Source organism: Meriones unguiculatus, chromosome 1 (assembly GCF_030254825.1).
Source record: "Meriones unguiculatus strain TT.TT164.6M chromosome 1, Bangor_MerUng_6.1, whole genome shotgun sequence".
Taxonomy (NCBI): Eukaryota; Metazoa; Chordata; class Mammalia; order Rodentia; family Muridae; genus Meriones; species Meriones unguiculatus.
This window is the reverse complement of record NC_083349.1, coordinates 73,191,460-73,202,842: the sequence shown is the minus strand read 5'-3', so window position 1 is coordinate 73,202,842 and position 11,383 is coordinate 73,191,460. Positions and strand designations below refer to the sequence as shown.

The 11,383-nt window shown below is 58.6% G+C and overlaps 1 protein-coding gene across 1 annotated transcript; it reads left to right on the top strand.

The window, feature by feature from the left end:
* The first annotated feature begins 2,780 nt into the window (after positions 1-2,780).
* On the top strand, positions 2,781-8,064 carry Vax1 (ventral anterior homeobox 1). Its single transcript, XM_021643408.2, has 3 exons — positions 2,781-3,018; positions 4,049-4,236; positions 5,872-8,064. Exons 1-3 carry the CDS (start codon positions 2,781-2,783, stop codon positions 6,448-6,450), a joined length of 1,005 nt encoding a protein of 334 aa, XP_021499083.1. The 3' UTR covers positions 6,451-8,064.
* The last annotated feature ends 3,319 nt before the right edge of the window (positions 8,065-11,383 follow it).

The window sequence follows — 11,383 nt, the reverse complement described above, 5'->3', positions numbered from 1 at the left end:
GTAAAAAGAACCGCCACCTTCCCTAGTCAGTAGAAATATGCATTCTTGAGCTCTGGCCCCAGACAGTCACCGACAACTTTGAGACACAGGGAACTGAACTTTATTCACCCAAACCAGGTTGGGCTCCTAAGAAACGGTCCTGCTGGTAATAAACAGCAGGGCCAGAAGCAAAGCTTCGCGTTCTACTTCTGCCTCATATCATTTGGACGTGAGGCGAAATGAAAACGAATGTCAAATACTCAGAATGTTCTGGCATCAACACTAAGGGATCTAACCTACATCTCATCCCTTGGGAATTCTGTAAAACTCAAAGTCTGGAGTGACTGGGAAATGCAGCCTGGTCCTGAGAAATTTCTAAGACCCGGACACTTGTGAAGTCAGCCAGAAAGGAGTTCACTAACCTGAGCTTTGGACAAGTCACTGAACTCCCAGAGCCTCCGTTCAGGTAGCCCTACCTTGGGCTGTTACCTTCCCGAGAGCGGCTCAAGAATGTTAACTGGCATTGGACAATATGCCAGCGCTCAAGGGAATCAACCGAACCCACAAACGCTCTGGCTAACAAAATAGGCGAAGTTTGTCTCTAAGAAGGTGGAGGGGGAGGGCCGGCTCTCTAGAAATCGAAAAGAAGCGGTGGACTGCCCACTTCTCTTCTTTTAAACAGCCTTGCCGGCCTTGGCTTGGCGGGTGGCAGCTGTCCTGCGGATGCCCCGGAACTAGGGCGGCAGAGCCCTGAGGCCTCGGCCTGGACCCCGGGTGGCCGCCGGGATCTCAGCTGCACTCTGAGGAGTCGGGACGCCGCTCGCTGGCCGTGCCGCCCCGCCCCGCCTGGCGCGTGGGCCCGCGTGTGTCCGGGCTGCAGTTCGGATCCGCAGCACACAGGGCGGACCCCAGCAAGCGGGGCGGGCCACCCCGCAGCGGCGCCGCGTCGGGTCCAGCGGCGGTGGAGGCGGTGGCCGGCTCGCAGAGGGGCCTGTCTTCCGTCCAGCCGGGTCCCCCGCGGGTGCGGGACCCGCGTCTGGGGCTCCGTGGGCCACCGCGGGGTGTTGCCCGCCCTCGGACGTCACCCAGCACCCCAGTCGCAGAGCCCGGCCCTGAGGGTGCCAAGGACGCCCTGGACCCGACCCGAGGCGCCGGCGGCGAGGGAGCGGCCCGGGAGGAGAAGGAGGAGCGGGAGGAGCGGGAGGAGCGGGCCAGGCCCTCCACCGCCTCGAGGACAGCCGACGGCGGGGCGGGCGCGGAGCCCTCCCGGCCGCGGCACACCGGCCGCCCTCCCCACTGGCCCCTCCCCGCCCGCCTCCGCCCCATTCTCGGAATTGTGTGGAAAAATTCTCAGCCAAACCTCCCACCTCTTCTGCCCACCCCCTCACTCCTTTTAAAAGCCCCTTTCCTCCGCGGCCCCTGCGCTCTTTGTGAATGAGGCCGGGAGCGCGGCCCTTCCCCCGCCCAGGAGCCACGCCAGACCGCCGCACTCACAGGACTGTTTGTTAATAGTCCAATTAGATAATTGCCATCTTTCACTCCTTTTGCTCCGCGTTTCCCATAAAGGAATGAATGGGGAGAGCGGCGTGGAGAGGGCTTCTGCCCCGGCAAGGTGACGAGGAGGGCTGGAGCAGGCTCCGCGCACAAGGCCGCGCGCCTGAATTGAATCATTGTGGCCTAATCAATGCTGTTATTGGATTACTGGCTGTTGCTTTTCTCAAAGACATTGTAGCAAGACAATGAAATAGCTAGGGGGAAACTTTTTTTTTTTTGAAGCAGATCTCACAGTTGAGATTTTTTGCTCTCTGTCTCTCTCTCTCTCCCTCCTTCCCTCCCTCCCTTCCTCCCTCCCTCCCTCTCTCCCTCCACCCCCATCTTGCTGGACTCTGAGTACAAAGCTGCCCTTTGAATGGGCTGCCTCGGGGCTGCTGGAGGTGCAGGCATGAAAAAAAAATCTAACCGGGGTACGGGAAGAGGGGCGGCAGTTTAAGATGGCTGTCGGCGCGGAGGTGTGTTAAGAAGCCGCTGGGAGAGCGCTGGGCTTTTTGGAGCGCGGGGGAGAGACTTGGGGGGAACTTCTCTCCCCACCCGGAGGCAACCGCTGTCTCCAGCTCCGGGGACTGAGCGGCACCCCCCCCCCCCCCCCCAGCGCTATCTGGCGAGGCTGGAGGAAACCCCGGTTAGCCAGTATGTGAGCAGGAAGGTCAAAGGCAAAGAGAAAGTTAATAATGCCTGCTAATGGCGCTAACAATTCAGGATGAATCTTGTCAAAAGTTTTTCTGGAAGTGTGGGTCTTTGATTGTGTTTCCCGAAAGCAAGACCAATCATTTCCGTTTATTCACTGGCTAAACCCCTGCTTGATTGGGGACAAGGACAGAAACCATCCATTACGATCTGATATATTATCCAAACAATTTAGTGTATTCATGAGGTAACTGAAACGTGGGGGCTGCGAAATTACCCGTAATCAATTGCAGCAGCGAGCCTGCGTCCCGGTGCCGGACTCCACAACTCGGGCGCCGCGGTCACGGGCGGAGCCGCCGCCTCCCGGAGTCGCGCCGTGGTGCCCGCTCTCCGGGCTGGGGACGCCGGACGCGGCCGGAGGAGCGAGGCGGCCCGGCCACGCCGCGCGGGATCCGGAGCAGCCGGCCGCCGCCGAGCCCCCGCCGCTGAGCCTCGCCGAGGAGCCCGCGGGCACCCCCCGTCCCGGCGCGCCCGCGCGGGGCTGCGAGGCGGGGGTCCCGGCCCGGCCGCCTCTCCTCCCGCCCCCTCCCCTTCCTCCTGCCTGTGCCGCTTCGCCGATGTTCGGGAAGCCAGACAAGATGGACGTCCGGTGCCACTCGGACGCCGAGGCCGCCCGGGTCCCGAAGGGCGCGCACAAGGAGAGCCGCGAGCTCAAGGGCGCCGAGGGGAGCCTGCCCGCCGCCTTCCTCAAGGAGCCGCAGGGCGCCTTTGCGGCGGGCGCCGCGGAGGACTGCAGCAAGAGCAAAGCCAGCCCCTCCGCCGACCCGGACTACTGCCGCCGGATCCTGGTCCGAGGTAGGCGCGGGCAGGGCTCCGGGGCGCGTCCTTTGGGGGGAAGCCCCGGCCGCTGCGCGTCGCCGCCCGGGGCTGCGAGCGAGCGCTCGGGAGAAAGTTGCTGGTCCTCGCTCTGGGGGCCGCGGGGAAGCATGCCGGGGCTCCCCGGACAGCGCTGCCTCGAGCCTCGGCCCTCGCAGCCCCGAGGGGCTCTCCCGGCCGCTGGGCGGGGGCCCGGCGCTGCGCGGAGGGGAAGGGCCTGGGACCCGAATTCCGGGGGCGGGAGTGCGCACCCTCCGGGACAGGGACCTGCTGCCGGCGGCCTGAGGGCTGCTGCGCCCCGGAGGGCAGAGCGCGCCCAGGGGAGCGCGGGCGCGGAAGGCAGCCCCTCGGCCGCGCTGGGCAGCGCCGGCCCCTGAGCTGGCGGGGCCGAGGGCCTGCGCCCCGGCCTGCTCGCTACCGCCTGCACACACCGCTGGGTCTCCGGGCTGGGGAGGCCGCCTCTTGGCTGGGCCCGGCCTCGCTCAAGAAGTGTCGTGCGCTCCTCCCCAGCACCGGCGGAGCCCAGGCCCGGTTTCAGCCGGCGCCGCCCCCGCCAGCAAATAGCCAGGCCCGCGGGCGGACGGTGGGTCCCTCCTCCTTCCGCCGCCTGCCCCGCAGCGGGCCGGGGACCCGGGGTGGGGGTGGGGACCGTAGAGCGAAGGCTGCGCTGCAGTTGGGGCCGCACTGGGCTGGGCTCTCAGTGGACGCCCCCCGGAATACTGGGCGCGCAGCACAGGCTCCCTGGCGGGAAGAAACAGCCACCCGTTTGGAGGTCAGGTTTACCCTCCTCCGGGGTCTGGGCACTCCACAATGGCAGTCTGGGTGCTCTTCCAGCTGACGGTGTTACAGTTAGCACCTTGGCCTCCACACACCCACAGGCTCTCTGCTTGATGGCCGCGGCCACCGCGGGCACCCGCCTCAGCCTGCTGGACCCTTGTCCCTAGCTAGCTCGGGGGAGGAGGCAAAGAAAAGCCGCGGGCTCCGGGGGCTGATATCTGCCCTTCCCTAGATGCCAAGGGCTCTATCCGAGAAATCATCCTGCCCAAGGGCTTGGACCTCGATCGGCCCAAGAGGACACGCACGTCCTTCACGGCGGAGCAGCTCTACCGGCTGGAGATGGAGTTCCAACGTTGCCAGTACGTGGTGGGCCGGGAGAGAACTGAGCTGGCCCGGCAGCTCAACCTGTCGGAGACCCAGGTACCGCCGCCGGGCTGCCCGCAGCGCCGGGCTTGCTCTCCCTTCCAGAGCTCCACCCTGCCTTTCCTCGCTGTCTCCCTTGCTTTGGACAGAACCTCCCAGAGACGTGGGGGAGACGGAATGGATGGGGTGAAGGTCTCAGGCTCTTCCTTCTTTCTTAAACTGCCATTTTCTGTCATCACCCTCAAATCCTCCGTGGTCTAATTTCTGTACACTTTGGCTTGGCCAAGCGGGCCCCGTAGTCTGTCCCTGTTGGCTCTCAGACTTAGGAATTTTTGGATGGCTTCTGATTTACAAAAGGCTGGTTTCCCCAGTTTGGATACATACCATCTTGGCTATAGTCCCAGTAACACCCCGTTTTGGGGCTTTTAGCTTTCCCCAGCACCCAGATCAATTCTGCAGGAAGTAGGATTAGAAAGTGGTGCCAACTCTCAGAGACGGTGCAAATCTGGCAGCTTCCACCCTTAAAAGCCAGCCCGAGAAGTTGCTCTGGGGTTCCTTAGGCGCTGACCCCGTGCCGCGGACAGGGATCTGCCCTGCACATTGCATCTTTTGCATTTTATGTCCCTTGCTGTTTTGGAGCTGCTGGTGTGAGCTGAGGGCTCAGAACACATGAAACCCAGAGGAAGGTTTTGCCCCAAAGGGGCTGTTTAGGGCTTGGTCAGTTCTCTTTTTTTTTTTAGTCTCTTTCCCTAGGCCAGCTTCCCTCAAGCATGTGCAGGGCATTTTAGGCCCAACGTCTGGGCTGAGTACCGCACAACTGAGGACGGAGCAGATAGGAAAATCTGTGTTGGACTTGGCTTGTCCTTGTTAACCCCCTTTAGCTTTCAGAATTTAAACAGGTTTTTCCCCCATATAGCCACCACCCTCTGTTCTAGGCTAGAAGAGGCAGAAAGAGAAGGGGAAGGGGTTGGAATGTACTTAGTCTCCCTCAGCCTTCTGTCTTCCTCCCATGATTCCAAAGTTCCCAATGGAGTGCAGAGGGAGTGATGAATTGAGAGTCCTCCAGACCTTTTAACTAGCTGGTGGCGAGAGCGAAGAAGGCTTGGCCTATGAGCTCCGCCCCGCACCACCGGCTGCTTTCGATCCCTTCCTTCCCTGTGTCTTGCTGGGTCATGGTCAGGCTTTGGCCTAACAAGCAGAAAGCAGGCCTTTGGAACCTCTAAGAAGCACAAGTTTTTCTGGGGCTAAATTTGAACTCACTGGACTAGGGATCTAGGAAGGCAGAGAAACACTGTCCCCCAGCCACCTTGGCCTCCTGCACGCTCCCCGCGCCCCCAACCTCCGGCCTTAGGCTCACGGGCTGTGCTGACTCTCCAGCTTGTGAACCCCAAACTCCTCCGCGGGGGTCGCCGCAGCCCAATGAAATGCCCGTTTTTCTTCCTTACTTTGCTTTTGTAACCCGCCCTGGCCTGGGCCTGCCTGCCTGACCCGGAAATGTGGTCCAGTGAAGTGCTGTCCCCTCGTGGCGGCTCCGCCAGCAGCTGACCAGCCCAGACCCTCTGCGGCGGGGTGGGGCTGCGGCTAGCGCCGGGGTGGGGAGGGTCCCGGTGACCCAGGCCCTCGCCCGCCCGCCGCGTCTGACCCTGCGTTCCCTGCCCTCTCCCACTTTCCCTCCCGCATCTCTGCGCGCAGGTGAAGGTCTGGTTCCAGAACCGGCGAACCAAGCAGAAGAAGGACCAGGGCAAGGACTCGGAGCTGCGCTCCGTGGTGTCGGAGACCGCCGCCACGTGCAGCGTGCTGCGGCTGTTGGAGCAGGGCCGCCTGCTGTCGCCGCCCGGCCTGCCCGCGCTGCTGCCGCCCTGCGCCACCGGCGCCCTCGGCTCGGCGCTGCGCGGGCCCAGCCTCCCGGCCCTGAGCGCGGGCGCCGCCGCGGGCTCGGCCGCCGCCGCCGCCGCCGCCGCCGCCCCGGGCCCCGCGGGCGCCGCGCCCCAGCACCCGCCGGCCGTGGGCGGCACCCCCGGGCCGGGGCCCGCGGGGCCGGGCGCCCTGCACGCGGGAGCCCCGGCTGCCGGCCACGGCCTCTTCAGCCTGCCCGTGCCGTCGCTGCTGGGCTCCGTCGCCAGCCGCCTGTCCTCGGCCCCGCTGGCCATGGCTGGCTCGCTAGCCGGGAATTTGCAAGAACTCTCGGCCCGGTACCTGAGCTCCTCGGCCTTCGAGCCTTACTCCCGGACCAACAGTAAAGAAGGGGCCGAGAAGAAGGCGCTGGACTGACTGAGTGTCGCCTGTATTTATATCTATCGCACCCACCGTGGTGGTATTTATGGACTCGCGCCTTGCGCGCCCAGGCTTCCGCGCTGGCCTCCGCGGCCCGCCGGCCTCTGACTACTCCCTCACCCAGCCCGCCGGCCACCGGTTCCGGCTCACTTGGGCTGGTTTTGTTCTCTCTACTCTTTCTTCCTCCCGCCAACCCCGGTTTCCGCCTGAATCCAGGAATGATCCAAAGAATTGGGGAGAAATTACCCGAATTAGCCACCCCCAGCCCTGCCAGCCAGGAAGTAACAGCGGTCCAGGCCTGGGATCCCTGGTCTGGACAGGGCGCTGTGCACTGCTCCGAAGGATATTCGGAAGAGGAACTGCGTTCACAAACCGCCAGGGACTGAAAGAGCTTCTTGGTTTCTTTAGACCCAGAAGGAAGGGCCTCTCCCTTCTTGTCAGAGAAGCCAGGATTCTGGGGGCTCCTGGCCTCGAGTTTTAGAGTTCTCGGAATCCTTGGTGCAGGAGCGAGCAACAACTGCCCAGAACAGAGCTGATGAGTTTTATTCCCCTTAGGAAAGCTCCGATCGCAGGCTCCCCGACCCTGAGACGCGATAAATCACGATAAATTTGTCTTGTTAGGCGAAGGTGGTAATAAATTTGATCTAACAGCAAGCAATAAAGCAAGAGTAATTGTTACGTAAAACCAGATGGGCACCTGTTTTTGAACACACAGAAATAGTTGAGTTTGCAGGGTGTGAGAAATTCGGGCTAGAGAATGCATCACAGGGTCGTGGAAATCAAAATCCCGAGTGCTGTGACTTTAGATAGGAACTTAAGAGGAAAAGCAAAGCCAATGACTCCAAGGACAGAAGACTCACTCTCCTCTTCCGAGGCTGTGCGGGCGCAGTAGCTGGGGGCTTTCTTCCCTCCTGGCTCTCCCAGAACGAAGCTACTGCGGAATAGCTGGGGTCAGAATTAAATCAACAGCTATTGCTCATCTCCTGAACCCCTGTGTCTATGCCGGCTTTTCACGGAGCAGGAAGCTCCGGGATTTCCCAGCGGCTGCTTGCCGGAGGACAGGATGGTGCCTGGCGTCCGGCCTTCAACGGCCAGTGGTTCCTTGTGTGGCAGCCAGGACACGCATTTCCTCTCCCTTCTTAACCTCCGGTGGCAGCCACCCAGACTTAGAACCCTTCCCACCACGCGGGTGCGGCCCCAACCCGCTCAGCCCCCACAGCCACCGCCACACGCGCGCGTTTTAACCAAAACCACAGACCCAGAGTGCGAGCAGCCTCGGTGTAGAATGTATCCGCCTGTCTGAAACAAGCGCAGAACGTTAACAAAGTAACTTTATTGTAAAGTATTTACATCGGAGGTTTTCCCTTTTCATTTTTCCATTTCTTCGCTTGCTTAATTTTCTTTCCTTTGTTCTCTCTCTCAGCAAATAGGGAAGAAAATAACAAATCATTCAAACGCGGGTAGTGTCGCTGAATCCTGGCTACTAATTGTGTTCTGGGTGTCTTGGCTCTTTGGATGTTTTTGTATTTATGTGGTGAGAGTGAAAAAAATATATCTATGATGATAAAGTGTATTTCTGTTTTATATTTGAAAGATTAAAAAAAATCACAACATCCCCCCATACACACAGTCCAAAAAAAAAAAAAAAGGAAGAAGGAGAAAGGCCCAGCAAACGATGAATTTAGGGTTAGAGGGTTTGAAGCCTGGAAGTACAGAGAGGGCGGTTGGCCACAGGAGAGACAATTGGCTTTCCAGGATGGGTGGGGGCAGACCCTCATTTGCTCTTGAGTTCTTTTCAGTCTCCCCTTCTTTGTCCAAAATATGGGCTCCTCAAGGTCTTCCTCTCCGTTCCGCACAACTTCCTGTCTCCCAACACTCCACCTACTACATTTGTGCAAATACGTGGTCCCTCACACACAAGATTTTAGTTAATTTCTTGTGACTTAAACGTCTCTTGGCTGTTAAACAGAAACTTTGAGGACAGAAGAAAGTGAAGTAGGCATAAACTTCTCTGTGCATGCATGGGGTGGAGGCTCTCCTTCATCCGCCTAGGACAGGCTGGCCCTGGATGCAGGCTGCGCAGTCTGGGCTTGGCGGAAGGTGCTGGCAGTGGTGTGGTGGCATCTTCATACTCGGGTGCTGCTAGTGCAGGCACCACAGTTCCTTGGTTTGCAAGCCAGTCCCTGAACCCCAATTCCTATGCTGTGTCTATACCTCCCCCACCCTTGGAAGAATCCAAAGGCAGGGAGGGGTGTCAGTGCGGACAGCAGATCCTTGAAGTGACTAGGGGGGACTGGGGGGCGTGTCTCAAGTTCTGGGTTCTGCTGACATCAGAGCAACAGCCCACACACAGTTCAGTCTCTCAGCCTAGCTTTCCAGTCAGCCTCACAACCTCAGAGCTCCTCTCTCCCTTTCTCCCTCCCTCCCTCTCTCTCTCCTTTCCCCTCTCTCCTTTGCATCTCTTCCTCATTCACCCCCTCTCCTTCTCCCCCTCTCTCCTTCTCTCCCTCTCTCCCTCTCCCCCTTTCTCTCTCTCTCCTCTGCCTCTTTTCCTCCCTCTCCCCCTCTCTCTCTCTACTCCTCTCTCCCTCTCCCCTTCCTCTCTCTCTCTCCTCTGCCTCGTTTCCTCACTCTCCCCCTCTCTCTCCCAGACTCCATTTCCCCCTACCGTGGCAAACCAGGGTTGTGGTGGCTCTGTCTCACCATCAAAGCCGGTGCTGGGCCTCCTGGGATAAGACAGGGAGGGAGAGGTGCCATAATCTTACAGAACAAAAGAAAACACAAAATCCCAGCCTCAGGGTCCCCAGCTGGGGGGGGGCCCTCTGCCATAGCCTGGGGGGTCTTCCCAGCTCTCTCCTTCCAACCCCGCCCACCCTGCTTTCCTTTCCCTAGAAGGGAAGGACCCCATCCCTGCCTCTCCTGTCACCTCCCTACGCCCCCGGCTCTGGGCAGAGCTGCTAAGCTTGGCGAGCTGCTAAGTTTGGTGCCTGGCACTCAGGGCCACAATTGTTCCCAAAGGGCCTCTTCTTCCCTGAAAATGAATCACAGTTTAATTAAAAAAAAAAAGTGTGCAGACAATCCATTTAATTTTAGTTCCTGTCTTGTTTCCCTCTTTCTGCAGTAGCCTCCCACAAGCTGCCTTGCTTTCTGGAACTTGAGACTCTTAGGCCAGAGAAGAGGCAGGTGGCCTCTGTGGCAGCAGCTGGCTTCACCAGGAGGAAGGTGGGAGGCTCCTGGGAGCGCAGGGACAGCTTGGGCAAGGCTGCTAAGAGGAGTGCATTCCTAGGCCTGCACACAGAATCACCCACAGTTGTAGAGAGGAAAGGAAGCTTCCTTCCCACCTGACCCCTGTGGCTGTGCTTAGGGACACTTGTGACACACATTTGCAGTAGGCCTAGTTCCCAACCAGATGTGCTGCTTCTCATAAGCAGCAGTCATCCACTCTTGAGGGCTGAAAAATAAAGGTACACACAGACACACACAGACACACACACACACACACACACCACACAGACACACACAGACACACCACACACCACACACACACACAGACACACACACCACACAGACACACACAGACACACAGACACACACACACACACCACACAGACACACACAGACACACAGACACACCACACAGACACACACAGACACACCACACAGACACACACAGACACACAGACACACAGACACACCACACAGACACACACACACACCACACAGACACACACAGACACACCACACAGACACACAGACACACACAGACACACACACACACACCACACAGACACACACAGACACACCACACAGACACACAGACACACACCACACAGACACACACAGACACACACAGACAGACCACACAGACACACACACACACACAGACACACACAGACACACCACACAGACACACAGACACACACAGACACACACAGACACACCACACACACACACTCCTGACTTGTTCCAGTGAAACCCCTTTGCTTTGTTTCTCTTCTGGCTCAGCTCATTTGTGAACACTGACTTTTCCCTTGTTGGAAAGAGCCCATAGATCTTGAGTCAGTTCTTCTTTTTTTTCTTTTATTTTTTTATGTACATTAGCATGGAGGTGTCAGATCCATTGGAACTGGTGTTACAGACAGTTGTGAGCCACCATGTGGGTGCTGGGAGTTGAACCCGGGTCCTCTGGAAGAACAGACAGTGCTCTTAACCGCTGAGCCACCTCTCCAGCCTGAGCCTGTAGATCTTATTGCTATGTTGCCAGCCCATTCTAAAAGGCCTTAGAGAGGCCTTAATGATTTTCAGGTCACACACTTCTGTCTCCCAGACATCCCAAGTCTAAGGAACTTGATTTTAGCAGCTCAGAACTTAGGCTTGACCAGGTCAAAGTTTTCCAAGACACAACTTCAATAACACCTGTGTCAACCTCTTTAGTCAACCAACTCTGTCCCTATTTGAGGAATCAGAAGTTTGGGGCTGTGCTGTGTGTGTGTGTGTGTGTGTGTGTGTGTGTGTGTGTATGTGTGTGTGTGTGTGTGCATGCATCCATGCAGGCCAGAGGTCACTTTCCACCCTACTTTTCTGAGACAATTTTGCATGAATGTGAAGGGTACAGCTTCAACACCGTTGGAAGGCCAGTGTGCCCCAGAGGTCCTTTGGAGGAGTGTGTGGTTACAGGAGGACCTTCACGCGGTCCCAAGATTCAAACCCAGGTCCTTATGCTTGTGCGGCAAGCACTTCCCCACTGAGCGCTCACCCTAGGCCCTGGCTGTGCATTTTAAACAAGCTTCCAGAGAGGGTCTTACCTGCTCACACCTGAGAGCCAGCCCCTGAGACAGCAGACCCCGCCTCAGCATCTCCAGCCTGTGGCTTACAGACTAGGAGCTCACAAAAATACAGTCAATGTTTGTCAAACAAATTGATCTCCCTT

Coding starts and splice junctions, on each gene's coding strand:
- Vax1 (XM_021643408.2), top strand. CDS start 2,781: ATGTTCGGGAAGCCAGACAAGATGGACGTCCGGTGCCACTCGGACGCC. Junction 3,019..4,048: donor CCGCCGGATCCTGGTCCGAG/GTAGGCGCGGGC, acceptor GCCCTTCCCTAG/ATGCCAAGGGCTCTATCCGA. Junction 4,237..5,871: donor TCAACCTGTCGGAGACCCAG/GTACCGCCGCCG, acceptor CTCTGCGCGCAG/GTGAAGGTCTGGTTCCAGAA.